Raw genomic sequence first — 22,938 nt, forward strand, 5'->3', positions numbered from 1 at the left:
GATTAAGACCAGGTCAGTTTCTCAGAAAAATCTTCCCCTAGTCACTCTAACGTTGTCAGGGATCTTTTTGCTGATTCATCTCTTCTAAAGATTGAGACTGAATATCTTCAGTCTCAAGGGAGTTGTTTTTGCCTTGATTCTTCATTGTGAATATCCCGTGATGAGCATTCCATTCTTCAGAAGGTGCAGAGGCAAGTTGAAGTTCGTGATTCCACATAAGGTTCGTGATGGCATTTTTCTCATCCCTCTGTGTCTTCTGGGCGTAGGGTACTTGCTCAGGGAGTGGGGGTATTTGGAACCATTTCATCGGTTCATCCACTTGCTTTCCCACCTCAGTCCCATTCTCTAGCATTCTGTACCATAGCCTCATTACTGGTGGTGTCTTTTCAGTTTAATAGCATCTTTAACTAGATCACACCATTGAATCCAAACATGTACAAAGAACAGTCATAGAATAAAAGACACTTGAAACAAGTGGAGGAGGAAAACAGCAGTTGCTTTTTCTTTTTCTTTTAACATTGAGATCTATCAGATGCATTTAGGAGGTAATATGGCACTTTGTCTTAAGAAAAAAAAGAAAGAAACCCACAGCAAACCTTTCCTGACTTGTCAAAACTCTCCTAATCCTACAGTAACTTGTAAGTCGTGTTAGATGAGGTAAGTCTTGGAAGCACTACAGTAGCCCATGCTCTTTGTTCTGTAACAGGATAACCGGCTCTAGAGCTTCTGGGCAGCAGAACTTATTGCTGTTTTTTATAATAATCGTTAAGCCATATCATCTAAGGTTTTCGGCTTGAGATGTGAATTTGTTTTATAGATTATAAATATACATATACAGTGTATGTATAAAGCAGAATGCCTGTCCTTCCTGATTATTTTTTGTACCATATTGTAAATTATATTATTTATTCTTTACCAATTTGGGGAATAAAAGGTGTTTGGTTATTTAATATAATAAACAAAAGCTGTTAAACTTCTTATGTTTAAATTTCCAGTTCAACTTGTAAATCTGTTTTTATTATTGTGCATAAATACATACTAATACTTGATCTAATAATTACTGTTTCTGCTTTTTTCTTTTTAAGTGTGCACTTTGCAAACAGCCCAAGTGGCTCTCATCTGGTGAAATCTCAGAGGAATCGATGGGCTGTCCGCAGTGTAACTGAGCAACAAAACACTGCTGAATGTGTTTTGTTTTTTTGAGCTAGAAATCAGACAGCTGGCACAGTTTATCCCTTGCTTCCCATTTCTGAGTTAGTGTTCTTGCCCCCACGACGTGCAGGACAGAGGAACTGCGATCCCGTTTCCTTTGGCCACGTATCCACGTGCCATTGACTGGCTTGGCGAAAACCAAGCGTCTCCGGACAGGCTGAACCCAGCTCGGTGCTGCTTGGTGCCGACACAGCAGACCCATGAGGCGGGCGGGAGGCCCCCGCGGGGCTGCGGGGAGTTTCGGCCAGGTGGCCGGATAGTGCCCGACCCCGCCCACCTCGGGGGAGTGGGGTGGGACAGTCCCCCGCCGGCTTACTGCCCAATGGCGGCGCCCGGCGCCGTGAGCGGTACCTGTTCTCACCAATCGGCCGCGAGCGCGGCGCAGGCCTCACCAAGCTTCCGTCTCGTGGGGCGGGGTCCGACACCACGATAGGCTGATGCAGCTTGACTGGTGTCGGCGGCGCCCAATAAGAGCGAGAAGGCGGGCCTCGGGTCGCGCGGGGCCGAGCGGGAAGGACGGCGAGGCTGCCAGGAGGCTCCGAGTGGCGGCCGACATGTTCCGGGCGCCGGAGAGTAAGGGAGGTCGGGCCGGCTCCAGGTGCGGCGCGGGCGCAGCCACGGTCACGTAGGATGCGCGGGGGCGGCGGGGCGGCCGCGGTGAGCTCACAGAGCCGGGGCCTCCGGGGCCGGGTCGGGGAGGTGGGCGCGCCCGCGGGACCCGGAGGCCTGAGTGTGCCTCCCCGCGCGTCCGGTCCCAGCACGTGCCCCTTCATTGGCGAGCGCGCCGGAGATGCTGTCCGAGCCGTCTGCTGCGGGGGGGCGGGCGTGGCGGCGCTGCTGGGATTCTGGGGCCCTGCGGCGTGTGCGCGAGTGGATGGGCCTCGGGGCAAAGTCTCATCCCGGGAGCCCTCAGCACTGCCGCAGCCCGGGAGCCAGGCGGCGCCCTCCCCCACTTTACTGACAAGGAAACAGGCGGCACAGCAAGTGATAGAAGGAGTTTCGACTGGGTTTAAACACTCAGGAACACATAGCAGCGCGCTTGCTTTCTTTTTAGCTTGTAGAGCAATGGGTATTGGGAGTCACAAAGAGTCGCCAGAGCTGGCAGTGTCCTGCCGCTGGAGGAACCAGCTTGCGTTGTCCAGCTGGTTCTTCAGCTGCCTAAGAGTTTTCTTTATTGTGAGCCTTTTCTGTGACCCAGCCCCACAATAAAAGCAGAAGAGTGTGACGTCTGTTGAGGTAAACAGTACATAAAATTAAAGAATTGTTTCGAGTGATAAAATCCCTGTAAATTTGAGGGAGTTAGGTCAGTATTCGGTAATACTCCTACCCAAATAATGAGTCCTTATCCCACTAACAGTGACTGTTAATCATTCTCGTCTAGATGTGTGCTGATATGGGGCCAGAAGTATATCCTGGAGTGCTCAGAATGAGTCAGGTTTCTGGTGCCTGAAAGCTGCTGTTCTGCACCACCCACACCAGCTGGGCAAGGGCTGCTTCCCAGCACTTTCTCTGTTGTTCCCACTAAGTACACTCTTTCTTTGTTTACACAGCCTGGCACTGGATGCCTAGCAAACATTGGTCCAGTTAGCGAATAAGCACTGTGAGGAACGCTGATGTGAGGCTGACTTCCAAGCTGTAGGAGACAGTGCAGAGCTGGTGCTCTAAACTGATACCCACATTTCTTTGAGGCATTAGTTTTTGGAGAGGATAAGGAGAAAATTCTTCCTTTTAGGAAGTTGGAGAAGGAAAACCCATCTTAATTGGATGATCGATTGGAAGCTCCTGCTTGGGATCAGTTAGCAGCTTTGTCTTAGAGGAATTGACTAGCTCGACAGGCCTTTTTACTTAGCTGTGAAGGGAATCAAGTGGTGGCTGTAAGATTACTGGGCCAGGTTTTCCTCTCTTAAAACCCTACTTTTGTTTTCTTGCTGAAGGATTATCTGGTGTTAAAGGGATTTTGAACTATAAAAGCATTATGCTTTAGCCATCATTAATCTGAGGTCTTTTAAGCTGCAGGATGTATATTTGTAAAGAATTTAATCTAGGTCTATTTTGCAGCTTCACTCCAAACCTGGCAGGTCCCCCATAGTTTTTCTGGGATACAGGAATAAGCTGTTGGGGGGGGGTCACAAGCATGGGTCCTTCCAGGTGAGCGTCGATGTGGCCTCTGCTGTTTCTGTGGTCCACTTGAGCTGTGTGTATTTTCTTATCACGTGCCCCTTAGTTTCTGTTGTGTACTTGGAATGTCTTCATTGAAATGTATCCAAGGGGTACTGAAAAAGGAAGCCATAACTGGGAGGCATCCCCATGTAGTGAGGTCATCCCCAAGACGTCTGAGCTACTGGTAGTCCCATCCCCCTCCTGTAATTAGGGTTGAAGTGATACCTGCACTTGATAGTGAGCCTGTGATGGCCGCCTTGAGCCATTGTTGGAGCTTCTGTTTTTATGGAAATGTCTATTTAACTCTCAGTCCGGTTTATTCGAGACCCAGCTTGTGTGATTTGCTTGACTGCTGCAAGGCTGTGCGACCCTAGTGCCACCCCATAGCTTTTGTGGTGGAGACGCTTGCCACCTCTTCCCAGGAAACTTGGCCATTGTGTACGATAATCTCTCTGCTACAACATTCTTGGGCACCACTTTCCTTCCCTTCTTTTCAAAGTAAAGTAAAATAAAATTCAGAAAAGTACACAAAATAATATAATAACATATTTCCACCACCCCAAATTAACATTTGGCAGTTTCAAATAAATATCGCTTACCTCCTGTGCTGCAGTGGTTCTCTTTCCTCATGGAGACCGCAGACACAATTTGAGCCTTACCTATTCCAAAGGTGTCTTTGGAGTTCCAGTGACACTCAGTGCCTCTGTGGCATCACTCATGCAGAACATGGAAACTGCCTCTGCACAGCTCTAGCCTTCCCAGAAAGCGGGGAGCTTCGCCAGGCCCAGGACTTGCTCTTGCTTGTCTTTCCATCCACAGGGTCTGGTGCAGGCCCACCCGTGGTAGGTGCTCAGGGAACGTGCAAGTTAGAGTGAAGCAAGCGGTGGAGGCCAGGGAGAGGCGTGTATCCAGGGATGTGGAATGTGAGAGGAGAGAGTGCTGGGGAGCCTACCCCACATCTGGTCTGACAATTTGAGGGTTTGAAAGAAAAGCTGTGTTGCAAGTAAGTCAGTAAAATAGGAATTTTAGTTCATGCCAGTATGAGACTTGATGTTAAGCTCAGTTCAGTTCTGAGGATGGCAGATCTCAGAGACCCAAGCCTGTTGGACCTGCTTGAAAATATGCCAAGAAAAATCAGGAATGTCATTGTGTTGGGGCTGTGAGATTTATAATGGGTGTGGGAGTCAGATGGCCTCGGGTGTCTCCCACCAGAGGGCCTGACGTGAGGTCTTACTAATGCCTTTCTAATTTAAGTCTGGTTATTGGTCATTTTTTTTAAAAAGGTTTTTTCCCTTAAACCGAGTAATTTTTTTCTTTATCAAATCCTTAAGGAAATGCTAACTGCTGGACAGGCATCCCTGGCCCCTTCCTTGAAGCTGATGTGACCGAACCCATGTGGAAGGCTGGCCCACTGCGCACTCGGCTTGGGTGGCGGCTTGGGTGGTGGCGAGCAGCCTGCCTGCAGTCTCCGTCCCAGTGAGCAGGCACGCTGGTGGCCCTCGGAGCAGACGAGTGCTTTCTGCTGTCCTGCTTTACAGCCAGAGAGCAGAAAACTCCGTTCCCTTTAAATTACAACGAATGATCAGCTCCCTTTCTAGCTCTGTTGAGGAAACAGCATGTTAAACATCCTGTTCTTCTAGTGTCTGCATCGCTTTTGTGTGGCGAGCTCCACAGTTTCACTTCTTTCTAAATGTCTGGGGTCACAGGCAGTCCTCTTGCTTAGGACTGGTGAAAGAGCAGGGGCCACTCAGCAGTTTAAAACTCTGCTTTAAAATACGTTTGAAAATCTAGGTGTCCTGGGACTTTCCTGGCGGTCCAGTGGTTAGGCCTCCACGCTTTCACTGCAGGCAGCACAGGTTCCATCCCTGGTGGGAGAGCTAAGATCCTGCAGTGTGGCCATAGGTTTCCTGTAAAGATGCATATGAATTCAGTGTTATGCTGCCCTGCTGAAGGAGACCGATGCTCTTGGGGTGTCAGGGAAGAGCTTTATGGAATTTTCTTAATTCTTCAGTTATTGCAATAAAAAGTGACTCAAGGTCCTGCTCATCCACTTCTGAAATACCCAGCCTCCAAGTGCATGGCAGATTCCCAAAGATCGAGACCGCAGTAGATTCGGCTGGTGGTGACTGAGTGTAGGAATAGCACTGCTCTCTGTGGGTGTTTAATTAAAATCCACACTTGAAGGATGCCAGTGTGTGCTGGGGTGACACTCTGCACATGTGTTGATCTAAAGTGAACAGTGGTCCAGCTGGTGTGTTCTGATCTGTCTGATGTTTAACTTGTCATTGGTGGTACCAGACCTTGGGACTGGAAATCATCAGCCTGGTGTAGATTCCCAGGACTCACGTGGGTTAGTGGGGGTGGTGCTCCCCGTGGTCTGAGCTGACACTTTCCATTAGAAATGTGAGCCACATAAGGAATTTTAAATTTTCTAGTAGCCACATTTTAAAAAATAAAAAGATTCAGGAAAAATTAAGTTTAATAGATATTATTCAACTTAATATGTACAAAACATTATTTCAACATGTGATCAATGTAAAAGATACAATTAAAGAGATATTCTGCCTTTTCTTCTTTGTGCTGAGTCTTCAAAGTCTGGTGTGTAATCTATACCTACAGCACATCAGAGCTCAGACCCCCATGTACAAGTGCCCACTGGCCACAGTGGCCAGTGGCTGCCCTTTTGAGGACGCAGCTCTCTGGGTCAAGCTTACTCTGTGGGTAAGTGGTGCACTGCCCCGTGGTTTCTTTCTAGAGGATGTTGAGGATTATTAGCGTGTAGCCTGAGCTCTGCAGCCAGACTGCCTGGGTCTGAGTCCTGGCTCTGCTACTTCCTGTGTGGCCCTGTCTTTAGCTCACACTCATCTCTGTGAAAATCATGCCTGCCTTAGAGGGTGGCCATGTCAGGTCCTTGGAACAGGAGCTAGCGTGTATAAACGCTGAGGGAGTGTGAGCTACAACACCCAGCACTATTGTCTGCTAATTAAAGTGACTATTAAATTCTACTGAACTGGCTCAGTTTGCCTGTTTTATGGAAACTTTAATTTTACTAATGAGAGGTCACAGGAGTAACTACAGAGTATGCACATCTCTGGAGGTCTTGGCATAATCAAGGTGTGCAGAGAAAACCTTTAAGGGAACTCAAGGGCAAGGAGGGAGTTTTGCCGGGTGGCCAATGGCCATGAGCTTTTCGTGCCACGGTGTGTGGTTTTCCCACAGATGTCTGCCCTGTCTGGCTGTGCCACAGTCCCTGGATGGCGGCGCCCGGGCCATCTGTCGGTCCCTCACACCCTGTCTGCTTGCAGGGCCATGAAGCCCCCGGGAGGAGAGCAGAGTGATCGTCCAGAAGAAGCCGCATCTCCACGCAGGCCCGACAGGATGGCATCTAATATTTTTGGATCAACTGAAGAACCTCAGAACATACCCAAAAGGACCAATCCCCCTGGTATGGGCTTTTGACTCCTTAACCCTTTGGCCTCTACCTGTTCTCTTTTATGCTGCTCTTTTGATAAAATTTTCCCTTTCTTTATATTGATCCTTTCAGATATTTTCTGGTGCAGGTTATCCCCTGCCATCAGAGTCCTAGAGTGGAAGGAAAGTTTTATCCTGACTTGTGCTTTGTGTCCTGAAGGTGGCTCGGTCATTTTGGAACTCCCCCTCATCTGTCACCAGATACTGGCTGCATACAGGCACTGAGGGTACAAAGGCAGATGGTGGGGTTCTGGTTCCCACCACGGAGGCTCCCCAAATTGTCCCATGGACTCCTTGAGATTCTTGAAATTGCATACAAATTGTGCATTTAGAGTAGTTTTAATCAGATTGTTAGTGGGATTGAAACTAAAAAGGGTGGCTCAGCCTGGCACACATCTGTGTGGCTCCTCACTACTTACCCACCTTCTAATGGCTCCAGTGGGAGGGAATCTCAGAAGAGTGTTTCTCTTGGCTGATGGACGGTCCAGCTGAGCGACTGTACAGTGATAGTTACCTGAGGAGCTTTCCCCTGTCTGTATCTACGAGGGGAAGACAAGGTTTGTTCCATCCTTAAAGATCTGAGAGACCCAACACAGGAGTCAGAATTTCAGACAAATAACGAAATCAAGCAGAACCAGAGCTGGAACTGCTCCCTACCCCACCCCAATTCTGGGTACAAATATTGCTTGACAAACCTAGAGGACACACAAAGCAATAGATTCAAAAGCTAGTTTTTTGGTTGTTTGGTTGTTTTCAGTGGTTTGGGGTGGGGGGTAAGGAGGGGTGGAGGTTAGTGGTATCTTTGGATTTAGTTATAGCAGAGAAGCAGGTGGTTCTTGCTGAGTAACATTCTCCCCTACCCAGTTTGTGGGGGTGCAGGGCCAGGAGTGCTCAGCCCTGCTCATCCTTTGTACCAACGATGTGATGCGGCAGATAGACTCAGACTGGAGGCGCTGGAGGTGGGTGCACCAGCAGCCGTGGCTCTGGCTCGGCACCATGCGCGGCTGCAGCTGTCTCTGGGGCTTTGGGTTCTCTAGACAGTGTGGCAGCGTGGGGCGGCGCTGCTTTGCCAGGCCCTCAGAATCTTATGCTCCCCCGCCCATCTCGTGCCCTGTGGGCAGCCTGGGCCCCTCCTGACTGGAGAGTTAGAAAACCCCTACGTTGTGCACAGTGACAAGGTATCATGACAGCGACGGGACGCCCTGTGCCAAAATGTCTGCTTCTCATGGTCCTGTTGTTTGGGGTTTGTTTTCTGTCCTGCCAAGTGCTCTGTGATGATAGTTGAGCATTTAACAAACGCCAGAGTCCCCCCTCTGCCTCCTCCTGTCACCCAAGAGCTCTTTCTAACTGATGAATGAATTACATTAAAAAAAAGAGAGGAAGGAGGGAAGAAAGGAAAGAAGGAAGAAAATCACCTGTGATGAATTTCAAGGGCAGCCCAGAAGGGAACCTGCTGGTATGTCCAGCCCCACAGACTCGACCCCGCAGACTCCGGGGAGGGCCTAATGGAGCACGTTCGGAGCAAGGGACTTGCCACTGGCCATCACTGGAAGTTAACCCAGGCTGGTCGGGTGCCGTGTTTCATCTATTCTTCTGGTTTAGACCTCCTCCTGACAGTGGTGATTGATACGGGTGGGTCATTTGGTGTTTGTCAGGGGCTGTGCTGGGTGCCGGTCTTCTCCACAGCTTAGGGGATAGGTGGCGTTACCCCCTTTACAGAGGAGGAAGCTGAGGCTTGGGGTTCACTGGCCTGCCTGAGTCCACAGCTCGCTGGGGTGGCAGAACTAGCCTTTGGATGCAGGTTTTCCTGACTCCAAAGCCCGTGCTCCCAACTTACCTCCTGAATATATCAATTGGGGTAAATTTCCTGAAATGGAATTGCTGGGTCAGTTTAAAATGATGGTTCTAGGGCTTCCCTGGTGGCGCAGTGGTTAAGAATCTGCCTGCCAGTGCAGGGGACACAGATTTGATCCCTGGCCCTGGAAGATCCCACATGCCGCAGAGCAACTAAGCCCATGTGTCACAACTACTGAGCCTGCGCTCTAGAGCCCGCGAGCCACAACTACTGAGCCCTCATGCCACAACTACTAAAGCCTGCGCACCTAGAGCCCGTACTCTACAACAAGAGAAGCCACCGCAATGAGAAGCCCGCGCACCACAACGAAGAGTAGCCCCCGCTCACCGCAGCGAGAGAAAGCCCGCGTGCAGCAACGAAGACCCAACACAGCCAAAAATAAATAATCATAATATAAATAAATAAAATGCTGGTGCTTCCACTGGTCTTCAGACGTGTGCTCCAGGATGTCTGTAGCGCTTGCTCCCCATGCAAGGTGCTGTGCCTTGTGATTTGGTTCTTTAAAAAGTATATCTTGAATTTATTTTTTTTCAATTATGAGTGAATTGAGCATCTTTTCCACCTTCATAGCCAAATTCATCTTTCAGGTAAAATGTTGAATAATAGATGTGCAGTGTGTCTGTTATTTTACTTTTCATAAAATTCAAAAACAGAACTGTGTTGTTTAGGGTTGGACATATACATGGTAAAACTACAAGAAGTTTGTAGTTTCCAGAAAATTCGGACACAGAACCACACAGGTTTTTGGGAGTTGATAGCATTCTGTAAGACGCGTGATCGTCTGTGATCGTTACTTGGGTGTTTGCTTTATTTATATCTTAGGTACTTATCTGTGTCATGTTTCATAGTTTTTAAAATGTTTTTAAATGAGCAGTGCCTTTAACCAAAAACTTGAAATTGAGTTACTTTTATTTTTATCTTGCATTTTAAAATAAGCTGAATGCGATCTTAGAAAGAATTTACTTAAGCATGACCAGCAACAGCGTGGTAACAAGCAGCGAGGGGTGACCTCGGGCAGCAGCTTTTCTCCACTTTGTAGTCCAAACATTTCTGCTGACGACACCCTGTTCGTAACAGCAGCCCAGCAGCATGACTGGGAGCTTCCTCTCCACGCTCTGCTCTGCCCACTCCACGTGTCGACTCACTTATCTCACCAATGACCCCAGCCAGGTGCTGTCACACAGTTGGTTAGCGGCTGAGCAGGATCCCGCCTGGCACTGGGCCCTGACCCCATGCTGTGCCGCCTACCCCAGCCCGAGGGCTGCAGGTCCCTGGGAGGCTGGGGCTGGGGCTGGAAGGCTTGTGATCGGCCTCAAACGACACGAATGTGTGCATCTTCCTGCAGTCAGTCCCACCCATTCTCTAAGCTTCTCCTGGCCCAGAAAAGCTTCCAGGGCCAGGTTCCCGTCCTTGTGGAGCTGTGCTTTGTGTCCCCCAGACAACCAACCGGCGTCCCAAAAGGCTGGTCAAGTCTGAGGGCTTGCGAGGGGACAAGCGCCCCATGGAGCTTCCTCCTCCTTGGAGCTCCGTGCTCCTCTCACGGTGCACTGTCCCCTGTTCTAACAGTATGGGTTATTACAGCCAAGAAGTGACTGTTTAAAATTGAATTTCCTGGAGACAGTCAACAAAGATCACAACTATAAAAATGAATATGTTTAGCAGTCCTAAGCCCCTGCACCACAGCCACCCCATTTCCTGAGCAGACACATGGCCCCCAGAGGGGAGCACTTTGCAGGGAGGAAAGTGGAGTAACCAATGCCCTTTATTCACATACAGGTGGATAAGAATACCCTTACTTTTACAGTAAGACGCTGTGTGCTGTCTAGACCGTTTTGTGCCTTTTTCACTGAACAGTGTCCAAGGGAAGCTTCTTTAGCAAATGCTCACTGAGCATTTATGTCCCCAGTGTTGTCGTAAGCATTTGACACACAAGCGACAGTGAGTCACTGAATCCCCCCACAGCGCCGTGAGGAAGGGCCTTGTACCACCGCCGTTCAAAGGGTGAGGAATGTGGGGCGCAGAGGGGCCGAGCAACTTGTGTCTGGTCTCATAGCCATTTGTGGATGCACCTTCTTTCTTCTGTAAGATTATAAATCTTAATGGGCGCTTGGTGGAAGGGAGGCGCTGGTTGCTGAGTGCAGAGGGGGTTGGGCTGGCGGCATGTGCTAGCATCTTCCTGTTTAACGTCGGCATTTACTTCTCACGTCCATGCCTTAGCCATCAGCTTATAAGAACTTACATCTGAGGGCTTCCCTGGTGGTGCAGTGGTTGAGAGTCCGCCTGCCGATGCAGGGGACACGGGTTCGTGCCCCGGTCCGGGAAGATCCCACATGCTGCGGAGCGGCTAGGCCCGTGAACCATGGCTGCTGAGCCTGCGCGTCCGCAGCCTGTGCTCTGCAATGGGAGAGACCGCAACAGTGAGAGGCCTGCGTACCGCAAAAAAAAAAAAAAAAAAAAAAGAACTTACATCTGAGGTGCATATTTTCACTGTAGCTCATCAAATCATTTCTATTTGGCAGCAAAGATGTTAAATGTCTGTAATTCAGTGACACATCTAGCTGTCACTGGAAGTTCCAGACAGATTGAGGTGAGGAGAGTAGTCATTCTCAGTAAATGTTGTTTTCCAGATTACAGGTTTGCCTTGAATAGGGCATGTTATTAATTCAGTTCTGTCTGTCTGACCTCAAAATTTAGCGGATGTTTGCTTTTTTTTTTTTTTTTTTTTTTTTGTGGTACGTGGGCCTCTCACTGCTGTGGCCTCTCCTGCTGCGGAGCACAGGCTCTGGACGCGCAGGCCCAGCGGCAGTGGCTCACGGGCCTAGCCGCTCTGCGGCATGTGGGATCTTCCCAGACCGGGGCACGAACCCATGTCCCCTGCATCGGCAGGTGGACTCTCAACCACTGCGCCACCAGGGAAGCCCTGGGTGTTTGCTTTTAATCTATGAAAGAACTTTTCATGTCTTTAACGTAGAAGATTCTTCAGCAGGAAAACATGAAAAGTTCAGGGTTAAGGAAATTCTAGAGGGGAAAATGCTGTTTTATGCCATCTTACTGTCTCACTCCTAGCGGCAAGCCCGGGACAGCTCAGTTCTCGTGAGGCCCCAGCTGGCCCCCAGAAAGGGGCTGGGTTTGACATGGGGGTTTGACATGGGTCTTTAGGGATGCTCGTCAACCTGATCACCCCACCCTTGTTGGCCTGAATTCAGGACTGGCACTGTGGTGAGAGGAGGTCTCTGAAGTCACGAGTGTGGAGGGTGGGTGGGGTGGATGTTCCGGGTTGCTAACCATCCTGATTTTTTCTTCAGGGGGGAAAGGAAGTGGTATATTTGACGAATCCATGCCTGTGCAGACTCGACAGCGTCTGAACCCCCCTGGTGGGAAGACCAGTGACATTTTTGGCTCCCCAGTCGCTGCTACTTCACCCATGGCACACCCAAACAAACCCAAGGTATGGACTGCATACAGATAGCAGACATGAGAGTAAGAAAAGCAAAACTTGAGCCAGGTACTCTTAAAAAGGCTCTGAGGCAGGTGTGACATGTTATTAGGAAGAGACAAGATGGGTGACATTGCTTTTCCTGGCTGTAGTCATTGGTCACCGAGTTTCAGAGCTCTCCTGGGTCATCAGAGGAATGTATTCCAGCCTCGTGATGACTCGAGCCTTGGGGGTCGCTGGTGGTGGGGGCAGCCCACTGCAGGTAGGCCACTGCCGTTCTCTGCACATCATGGATGGATGCTGAGGATATTTATAATACTGAATGTAAAACAGGGGAGTTCACCTCATAAACATTCCACTATTTTTAGTGGTCATCAATCAATAAGTACAGTAACTGCATCAGATTAAAATTCACCAAATACTTAGAATTTATGGGTTCCTGATAATATTTTTTTTTTTTGCGGTATGCGGGCCTCTCACTGTTGTGGCCTCTCCCGTTGCGGAGCACAGGCTCCAGATGTGCAGGCTCAGCAGCCATGGCTCACGGGCCCAGCCACTCCACGGCATGTGGGATCTTCCCGGACCGGGGCACGAACCCGTGTCCCCTGCATCGGCAGGTGGACTCTCAACCACTGCGCCACCAGGGAAGCCCCATGGACCATCTTTGAATTCTTATCAAAACAACCAAGCCTCAGTCAGACCAATCCTCATATCAATCAACACCACAACACCACAGGGGTTTAGTCAGAGTAATATAAGATATAGGAAACTACATGGAGTCAATACGGGGAGATCTTAGTAATTTTTAAAAAGACTGAGGATTGCAATCCCTATCAAAGTTCCAACAGTGGTGTGGTTTGGTTTTTAGGTTTGTTTTTGTTTGTGGTGTTTGTTTGTTTTTTTAAAAAAATGGAAAGACCTATCCTAAAATTCATATGGAATCTCAAGGGACCCTGAATGGCCAAACAATCTTGAAAATGAAGTACAAGATTGGAGGGTCACACTTCCCAATTTCAAAGCTTACTACAAAACTACATGAATCAAAACAGTATGGTGCTGGCATGTAGACCAACAGAATAGAATTGAGAGCTGAGAAATAACTCACATCTGTAGTTCATTGATATTTCCACAAGAGTGCCAAGATCATTCGTGAGGGGAGAGCGGTCTCTCCAACAAATGGTGCTGGGAAATTGAATGTGCACATGAGAAGAATGAAGGTGGACCCTTACCTTACACCATGTACAAAAATGAACTCAAAATATAGGGACAGATATTATTCTTGGATTCGGCAGTGGTTTCTTAAATGTGACACCAAAAACAGGCAACAAAATTTAAATAAATAAGTTGAACTTCCTTAAAATTAAAAACTTTTGTGCATCAAAAGATACTATCAAGAGAATGAAAAGGCAGCTCACAGAATGGGAGAAAGTATTTGCACATCACATATCTGACAAAGATTTGCTATCTAGCCAGAATATGTAAAGAACCCTTACAATTCAGCAACAAAAAGACAACCACATTCAAAAATGGGCAGAGGCAAGGGGGAGGGATGGCATGGGAGTTTGGGGTTAGCAGATGCAAACTATTACATATAGAATGGATAAACAAGATCCTCCTACTGTATAGGACAGGGAACTATATTCAATATCCTGTGATAAACCATAATGGAAAAGAATATGAAAAAGAATGTATAACAGAATCACTGTGCTGTACAGCAGAAATTAACACGACATTGTAAGTCAACTATACTTGAATAAAATAAATTTTTTTAAAATAAAAAGTTCAGAACCAGAAAAAAGGAAGCAAAGCATTTGAATAGACATTTCTCCAAAGAAGACACACAAATGGTCAATCAACATATGAAAAGATGCTGACCATCCTTAGTGGGGAAATGCCAATCAAAATCACAATGAGATACCACTTAACACCCGCTAGGATGGCTATTATCAAAAAAAACAGAAAATAAGAAATGGTGAGGGTGTGGAGAAATTGGAACCCTCATACACTGCTCTTGGGAATGTATAATGGTTCAGTCACTGTGGAAAACAGTTTGGCCGTTTCTGAAGATGTTAAACATAGAATTTATCATATGATCCAGCAGTTTTACTCTTAGATATATACCCCCAATTGTGCAAACAAGAACTCAAACAGATACTTGTACACTTAATTTTAATAGCATTATTCACAATAACAAGAGTGGAAACAACCCAAGTGTCCATCGGCAGTTGAATGGGTGAACAGAATGTGCTGTGCTGTACACATGTGATGTTATATTATTCAGCCCTAAAGAGGAATTAAGTTCTGACACACAGTGCAACACGGATGACTGTGAGAACATGTGCTGAGTTTAAACTTGACTACGTGTTAAGACATTTAAGGAGTCATTAATTTTTGCAGTTGCGAGAGAGTTTTTTAGGACATTTTAAAGAGCCACATCTTGAAATATTTATGGATAAATGAAATATGGGATTTGCTTTCAAATAATCCCACTAAGGGGTGGAGGGCTGGAAGTTGGGAGGCATGTGTGGCTGAGACCAGAATGGAGGCGAGCAAGCTGATGTCACTTGCTGTAGAGCAGGTTACCTGGGGGCTCACGGGGCTCTTCTCTCTGCTTTGTTTATGGTTAAAATTGTCCAAATAAAAACTTTTTAAAGGTAAAAATAGACCCAGGTCATCCACGCTTTTCCCGTCATCTGCCTGCGCGAGGTAGGAGGTGTCCGAGTGGCGGATTGACCTGGGTTTGCCTCGTTACAGGACCACGTGTTCCTGTGTGAGGGAGAGGACACGCTGGACCTTAGAGGTGAGCTTATTTTCTGTCCCTTCCCTGGGGCCCACGCTTTGCAGAGGCCGCTGGTGGGTGGGGAGGTAAAACCCGGTGCCCCTGCAGCCTGCTGGTGAAGACAGCAGAGTTGTGATTGCGGGAGGGTTTTGTGTTGGAAGGAGGCAGGGGAAATGGGCTCAGTTACTTCTGGTGACAGCATTCCCACTTTTCTGCACCTCCTGTCAGTGCTGGTCAGCCTGGGCCTAAGGCCAAGGCGTCCTCTTCTAGAAGCTCATCTCATGTAGTGAAGGGCAAGGGTCCAAAGCCTTCAATGAACTTGTGACCAAGGGCAGCACTTTCAGACCTGGCAGAAGAGAGGGCGTGAAGGAGGGGAAGACGGGTGGGGGGGTGGTGGTGAGGAGGAGCAGTGCGGGGCTGTGGTAGGGGCGGGGCTCCCCCCTGATGGATCTCTCCGCAGTGAGCCACCCCACTCGTGGGCTTGGGTGTCAGGCCCAGTCAGTCCCCCATGGTCCTCTGAGCTGACTGCAGGCACTGATTTCTGCCTTCGGGTCACCATTTCCCTTTGTCAATTAGGAAGAGATGGGAATTCGTTCATTCAGAAAGTCCAGAGTAACCTTGCCTTGCCTTGCTGGGCCCCTCACTTAAGATGAGCTCACTTTGAGGACGTTTCCTTTTCATACTTGAGGTGGGATGGAGGGAAGGGGAGTCCAGCAAGCAGTGTGGAGATAACCCCTCAAGGATTTTTCCAAGCGTGTTTCAATACAAGCCTGGCTTCAGCCCAGCCCTGGGGCAGGCAGAACCTGCTCTGCTTTCACATTTCCCCGGACGGCATGCCCTTGCCCGTTGGGTGGCAGGCAGCCTCTAACAGGACGCTGTGCTGACTTTGTCCCGCAGCCACAGCCAGCGCCTCCCCCAGACAAGAGCCGGGTGAGCCAGGTGGCCCGAGAGAAGCAGCCCGCGCCCAGGAGCCTGCGCCCACCGTTGACAGCCATGAGCCCAGGCTGGGCCCGAGGCCTCGCTCCCACAACAAAGTCCTGAACCCGCCTGGAGGCAAGTCCAGCATCTCCTTCTACTAAGATGCTGCTGCGTCCCCCATAGCCAGACAAGAAACTCGAGAGATAGGATTTCAAAATTATAGTTTCTTTAGCCTGAAGGAGCGGGGTGGGGAGAGGGTCTGTTGGGTGGACACCTGAAGCTGCTGCTCCGGCTCCACTGCCATCACGAGAAGCCAGAGACCTCGCCTCCCAGAAACCAAGGGAGGAAACGTGATCCCTGGTGTGAGAGGAGCTCTGGGGTGGGTGGGCAGGGAGGTGGTGCCAGGCAGGTGCGCCTGAGGTGTGGGGTCTTCACGTCCTTGGTGTGTTGGCTAATTGGGTATCTAGGAGTCACTAACACAGTAGCAGAGTTTAAAGCCTTTGAGAGAAATCCAGAAACCATGTGTCCGTTACTGTGGGATAGAAGAGCAAGACACGCTGAAACCCTAGTGGGGTGGGGAGGGTGGGTATCTGGATAGACCCCTCAGATCCTGATGCTGTTTACCCTTCATGGACACAGTCTCTGTTTCTGGGACTTCGGCCCCAGTGTTTTTCACTTCAGTTCCACAGATTTTCTTGAAACATCTTCATTGCTTTTCCTCAGCAGCTGTCAACAAAAAACCAAAATGTTGTTCTCAGTCTGATGCTTTATGGAAAGATTTTGTACCCTGATCTCCCAAAGTGCCCCGCTTCTGCCCTCTCAATCCTTGGCCAGATCTTAAGTAGAAATCTCTCCCTTTCATCCACGAGAGACTGGTTTTGGGCTCTTTACAGGCAGTTTTGCTTGTGAATTGTTCCTTTTTTCCTCATCAGCCTTAAGTCTAGGCCTTTGCTCCTCACCAATGATGTGGACAGTTCCCTTCACCAGCAACACTTCCTATCTACAAGGCCACTAACTTCTATAGGACTTTGAAACTACCCAGATATATCCAGGTAATGGGATTGTTTAACTCCTTCACGTGTCTTCATTTATATTCCTGCTGACAGTGGGAAGAAGAGATGCTTGAGAACCGTGGGTTCTTAGGTTTGGATTCTGTCATAATAGCTCAAGACCTGTTCTCAAGTACCAGCTTTACATCAGTAACTGTTGACTCTGGTCTGTTATTGACACCTTTCTAGAAAAAAGTCTGTTGCTCAGGTACACCAAAGAGGAAGGAAAGTGTTCTTAGGCCACCCTTTATAAAGCTTTGCAGAACCTCTGGATCATATTCACAGTTTCCAGATGAGTCTTAGAGACCTTAGGCCAAGAGATTAAATAGTTTGGCAGTAAAGTCTCAACTGGCCCATTCCATGGTATTTGCCAGCAAAGATAATGGGCTGGCAAGAATCGTGGTGCTGTAATTTGTCAGGTGGAAGTTTCTCCCATTGAGCCTCTAAAGGGCTACGATGTCGGTTCCTGTACTGCAGTCATGTGGGACCAACAGTCTGGGTTGGAGCTACTGGTACAAGTGCCTACAAAGCTAATGCAGGTGCTAAAAATGTCTTCATCGTTAAAATGTAGTCACACTTCTAGTGGCCTGGACGCTCAAGTGCCTACAGGAGCTCCCTGCCAAGCTCCACATCCTCCACGGGCGCTGGGGGGGTTCACACGGTGCCTTGCCAAGCAAAGACACTTTGCTTTTCTGTCCCCCTGCTGACTTTGGAGCCAAGAAACACTGATTCTATGTGACTCTCAAGTGCTTCCTATCTCCTCCATCCTTCAGATGGTCATTTATAGGAAAGTTGTCTGGAATTCATTTTTTTCCACATTAAAAAATGTCATAAATGGTGGTTAGCTTTTAAGCTCAAACACACTAACTTGTTTAACTTAACAATAAGATGTTCCAAAGGTAGAAATGAACTGCTATTTATAACTTTTTTTTTTTTAATATACAAGAAAATGATTTGTGAATTCCAAATTGGATTGCCAAGAAGACCCTGACATGCTGCTGGCCCTCGGGGCTTCAGTCTCACCGTCAGTTACATGAGGGGAAGAGCTTTCTAGATCTCTCCCCTGGCAGGGACTTCCGGAGCAGAGCTGGGGTTAGAGGCCTGGGGGAAGGAGGAAAACAACCAGAGCAGAGCCTCTGGGCAGCAGTGACCACATCACCTTATTTTTGTTCCCATCTTCCCTCTTCCTTTCCCTCCTTGGGGCCGTGGGCATGGATTTAGAGAGCCCCGAGCAGTCTGGTCACTGGGAGGAGCAGCAGAAAAGTTTTTGCTCGTTTGAACCTGATGGGGGAGGCCACCTGCATTTGGAAAATGCTCTGTACATTGGGGACTGCCTGTATTTGGAAGCTTCATTAACTCTTAGAATCCTTTTCTCAACCTCCAAGCTGCATTGAGAAATTACTCATCTGTATTTTTATTAAGCCTTAAAACTTTATGTGCATTTGGTGCCAACTTTTTGTAAAGCTGTATCAAAAACAACAAACCTGTGCTCACATCTCGATGTAACTTTGGGAGGAGCATTCTGTTATTTTTACAAGGCAGGAGTGGGTGTAGCCGTTGAATTAAACTTAGCAGTCACGTACTCAGAGTCTTTGCCTATTGGTTGTGTGCACAGTGTGTGTGCATGCGGGTGGGTGGGTGGACATGTTCACGTGTTTCCTCCACGTCCATTCTCCAGAGTGCCTGAACTCTGCTCCTTCCCTTACAGCTTTTCATTGGTTGATGGGGTTTGCCTTTTTTTTTTAAACTAGAAGATGCCAAAATTAATCTTCTCAAAGTTTATGGATTTAAGGTTTTTTCATTTGAAAACCAAAGACTTGGCTTTGAATAGAATGGACAGAAATGTGGCAGCGTTCTTTTAGTTTACGTAAATTGAAGGTAATAATTCTTTTTTCACTTAACACCACTTGTTTTCCTGAAGAATTTGCCTCTGAGTTGACTTTGAAACTTCCACGAAAGCCTGACAGTGAGTAGATGAAGTGCTGAGCTATTAGAATCTGCCTATAGATTCAGGTCCTGTAGAGAAAGCATAGATTTTTCTTCTTTCTTATATATTAGCTATTTTCATATGTCCTACAAGCAAACTTAATATCTTTATGTGTGTTAAGTGGACTCAGGGTGATGGAGCTTCTCAGACTGCCTGCCTGGAGAGCTCCACTAGAGGAGGCTTCCTTCTAGAAGACTGCTGCATCAGGGCCAGCTAACTGGACAGCACTTCAGAAGGAAACCCAGCATGGGTGACCTGACACTGTCTTCACTTGTTCATCTGAGAGCATGTTCCCAGAACTGGGCTAGGCACTGGCACCAGTACATCACCTATTTGTAGCAGCTGCTCCAGCTGCAGGCAAGCACTGAGGTTTTGGAGTGTCACAGCCTGTTTGTCTCCAGAGGTCAGGCAGTGGCTGAGTCAGAGGAGCAAGGTGGGCTCTCCTGCATTATGGTGAAGAAGTGGAAGACATCTAAGGGTTCCCTCTTCAGGTCCTGTGCCTTGTCCAGAAATACATGGCTCTTTGGACAGAGCGTAACTTGTTCTAACATCTTTGTGAGTTGAACCCTGCAAGGATGTCTACACCTCCTCCTATATTATCCCGTTTGTTTTTTCTGAACTCGTTATATTCTTAATCCTTAGCGTTCTTGGAGCTCATGAATGAAATCTTTCTGTTCTGTGTGTGACTACAAAGTGCTTTCTAAACTTGAACTTAGGAAGAAATGAGAGGGACATTACAGGGACCTAGGTGAGTTTTTAGCAGGCATTAGGGGTGGATACTTCGAAGTTAAAGTATTGATAGAACTTTTGAAACCTGTGTGCCCAAATTACATTTTAGGGTCTTGTAATGAGAAAGAGAAAAAGTTGAATGGCGAATTATGTTTACAAATTGTAAAGGAAGCAAGTTCTAATTCAGTTAGCTTGAGCTCTCAAGAGTGTACTAGTGTTCTTCAGTAAGCATCAAGAATTATCCAGCATATCATTTTGTTAAAACTCCTTTTTCTTTAACCAGTTTCAAGTAACAAATCTGCCCATACATGTTAGTGGTAAAAACTAATAAAGTTGATGACAAGTCAGTTGGCCTCTGACTGGTAGTGGTGGCTGGCTTACTGTATTTGCTATTTTAGGAACTGAAAAGGGGCCATATTTCTTGGAAAGGCTTAGAGCAGAAGTCAGAAACATTCCCCAAAACATTCACCAGCTTTCTCTGTAACTTGCTTACCAGAAGAAATTATACATTTCATGTTTGTCCTGGCTTATTTTGAGAATATAAAACAAGTCTATATTGCATGCTTACTATTTGCTAGAGATTGTACTAAGCCTCTTTTGTGATCTTCATAGCACTCCTAGTAGGTTGGTAATTGTTTTAGGCTCAGTTTTACAGTTAGCTAGGATCAAAACCCAGGCAGTCTGAATGTGAGACTGAAACCTCAGATCGTTTCTTAGTGGGGTGGGTGAGCATCCGTACAGCACAGTACATTGCAAGGGGAAAATTGTGCAACAGTATTTAGGGCATCACCTGCAGGAACGTTCATTGGTGCAATCAGGTTAGGATGAACTCCCCTTGAAGCATCGCATCAGGTAAAAGGCAGGGGTAAGAGCATTTCTGTTAACACTAAGCTGTCACTCATGGGTTTATGATCAGGTTATGCCACCTGTGTGGCCCCCAAAGCTGAAAGTGTAAGTCTTAGATTCATGGTGTCCTCAAGGAGAAAGAAAATGCAAATCAACTGGCTAAAAGTGGAAGAAATAAGGGCCTATCAAAACTGGTAGAATATAAGAAAGCCAAACAGGACAAACGGAAATTAAAAATATAACTGTTGAGGGACTTCCCTAGCGGTCCGGTGGTTAGGACTCTGCGCTTCCACTGCAGGGGGTGCAGGTTCCATCCCTGGTCAGGGAACTAAGATCCCACATGCTGCGGGGAGAGGCCAAAAAAAAAAAAGTTGGAATAAAAAACTCAGCGTAGAGGTTAGACTACACATAGCTGAAGTGAAACTGGGAAATTTGAAGAAGTTACGCAACATCAGGACACAGAAGTGGACCAAGTGAGAGTTTGTTACTGGATTTTAGGATGAGACGGGCAACTTGCATTTAATTGGAATCCCAGGAGGGACCATGGGAAGCACAGCCGCTCTGAAGGGAGCTCTGAGTACCAACTGTGTAGGAGTACATACTGTTGTGCAGTGAGGCTACAAAGGCAAGTAACATTTAACCAGGTCAGCATCGCGGTCAACTCCGGAAGGGAGGGAGGGGCGCACAAAGATAACGGCCATTTCTTTGGAGGGTAGGGTGGGCACACGGACGCTCGCTTAAGTCTAAACCGTACAAAGTCATTTGTATATACTTAGGACATAACGCTGTCACTTTGTAGAAGTCCACGCCTGCGTCGTGGGAGCTGGCAGACAGCTGCTCTGACGAGCCTGACCGGAAGCGCTCCCAGCCCCGCTCGGCCGAGCTTCTGGCGCGGGGACTGGCTTCTTCCTACGTTAGGACCCCTGCGACCTCTAGCGGCGTGACGCCGCGGGGCTCCGACTGGACGGGCGGGCACCGCCCCCGCTGTCTAGGGGGCGGGACTTCCGGGCGGCGGGACTTCCGGCCGCTGAGCGACGGGTGCAGCATCAGCATCAGTATCAGCTGGCGGCGGCTGAGGTGACAGCGGCTGCGGCGCAGGCAACGGGCCGCGGCCTGCGGACTACGGGCAGCCGGAGCGGGCGGGCGCGCCGGCGGACAGCAGGCCGCGCTGGCGGCGGCGGTGGCCGCGATGATGGAGATCCAGATGGACGAGGGCGGCGGCGTGGTCGTGTACCAGGACGACTACTGCTCTGGCTCAGTGATGTCGGAGCGGGTGTCGGGCCTGGCGGGCTCTATCTACCGCGAGTTCGAGCGCCTCATCCACTGCTACGACGAGGAGGTCGTCAAGGAGCTGATGCCACTCGTGGTCAACGTGCTCGAGAATCTGGACTCGGTGCTCAGCGAGAACCAGGAGCACGAGGTGGAGCTGGAGCTGCTGCGCGAGGACAACGAGCAGCTGCTCACCCAGTACGAGCGGGAGAAGGCGCTGCGCAAGCAGGCCGAGGAGGTGCGTGGGCCGGGAGGCGCCGGGGCCCCTCCCGGGGACCCCAGTCCTTCCCGGCCCGGGGACCCCGCCCTTAGCCCCCGCCCTGCCCGGGCCCCAGCTCACGCCCCGCCCATCCCACCAACGCCCCCGACGCCGAGCCCGGCCCAGGGGCTGATGCCTGGCTCCCCCATCCTCCTGGCCTGCTGCTCCAGCCAGGAACCCTAGCCCTGAACCACCTGGCGTCACTGGGGGACCTTGCATCCTAAACTGCCTCAGGCCTCCGTCTCCCCTCCATACCCACTTCTCATTGCAGACGCCAGTTCTTTTTGCTTTTGTGTTTTTCCGCAAACGTGTCCTAGACCCCAGTTACAACTTCTGGTTGCTGCAATTTTAATTTTAATTTTAAACCCTTCCAGAAAGGGGATTTCTGATCTTCTTATGGTTCTGCAGCCAGAAGAGGTGTTGTCAGATCTTTGCCTTATCCCTAATCCAATGTTTTGATGGTCTGTGACATGGGTGAATTTGGTGATTGAGGTAAACACATTACCAAAGCCACAGTTAGGCTGCTCCTCTGGCACCAGGTGAAAGACTCCAGGTTTCCGGAGGTGATTTCTTTGCCCTGTGGTTCCCTCCGTTGGGAATATTGTTAGCTTATGTGGAAAATGCTGAGAAATTCCACTGTGGCTTCTGAGGAGTTAAAAGTAGAATTTTGAAGTATTTGATCGTGTTTTAGGATACCTCCAAACCTGGAAATCACTTATTTGTGAACCAGTTAGAAGAACCATGCATTGCAGGGAATACCACTTACCTTCATTCATTCACTATGAAATATTTAGCCCTGTTGTCAGACCCAGGTGGATTCAGGGTACCTGGGTTCTCATTCCTGCCTTGCCTTTGTGACCTTGTCCATGTCGCCTGCCCCCCTCTGGATTTTGATTTTCCTTCAGTCATATGATTCAGTTGCCCTAGATGATCTCTAAGCCCTGACATTCTGTTGTTCCAGGCATTAG

General features: G+C 48.5%; 2 protein-coding genes across 7 annotated transcripts in view; both read left to right on the plus strand.

The window, feature by feature from the left end:
- The first annotated feature begins 1,722 nt into the window (after positions 1-1,722).
- Positions 1,723-21,126, plus strand: JPT2 (Jupiter microtubule associated homolog 2). 5 transcript variants are annotated; one of them, XR_003793282.1, is made up of 6 exons: positions 1,723-1,810; positions 6,592-6,817; positions 12,004-12,146; positions 14,889-14,934; positions 15,811-16,883; positions 20,941-21,117. XR_003793282.1 is itself a non-coding variant. In XM_029221618.1 (6 exons), the coding sequence occupies exons 2-6, from the start codon at positions 6,592-6,594 to the stop codon at positions 20,943-20,945; spliced, it is 576 nt and encodes a 191-aa protein (XP_029077451.1). In that variant the 5' UTR covers positions 1,723-1,810; the 3' UTR covers positions 20,946-21,117. The 5 variants fall into 5 exon arrangements, 4 of the variants coding, with proteins under 4 accessions (XP_029077451.1, XP_029077450.1, XP_029077452.1 ...); XM_029221618.1 differs by having other exon boundaries at positions 15,811-15,966; XM_029221617.1 differs by having other exon boundaries at positions 15,811-21,126.
- Positions 21,127-21,254: 128 nt separating this feature from the next.
- Positions 21,255-22,938, plus strand: part of MAPK8IP3 (mitogen-activated protein kinase 8 interacting protein 3) — a 46,298-nt gene continuing 44,614 nt past the window's right edge. For both annotated transcript variants that reach the window (XM_029219900.1, XM_029219901.1), the window contains exon 1: positions 21,255-21,949. In XM_029219900.1, coding sequence (XP_029075733.1) covers positions 21,632-21,949 — 318 coding nt within the window. In that variant the 5' untranslated portion in view covers positions 21,255-21,631. The remainder of the gene's footprint in view (positions 21,950-22,938) is intronic.

The sequence above is a fragment of the Monodon monoceros genome, unplaced genomic scaffold (genome assembly GCF_005190385.1).
Source record: "Monodon monoceros isolate NGI ecotype Baffin Bay Population unplaced genomic scaffold, NGI_Narwhal_1 Super_Scaffold_13, whole genome shotgun sequence".
Lineage (NCBI taxonomy): Eukaryota > Metazoa > Chordata > Mammalia > Artiodactyla > Monodontidae > Monodon > Monodon monoceros.

Bases quoted from the DNA above. Each gene is read 5' to 3' on its own strand.
- JPT2 (XM_029221617.1), top strand. From the start codon at position 6,592: ATGTCTGCCCTGTCTGGCTGTGCCACAGTCCCTGGATGGCGGCGCCCG. The intron at 6,818-12,003 runs GTATGGGCTTTT...TTTTTTCTTCAG, and splicing joins CAAAAGGACCAATCCCCCTG to GGGGGAAAGGAAGTGGTATA. The intron at 14,935-15,810 runs GTGAGCTTATTT...TTTGTCCCGCAG, and splicing joins GGACACGCTGGACCTTAGAG to CCACAGCCAGCGCCTCCCCC.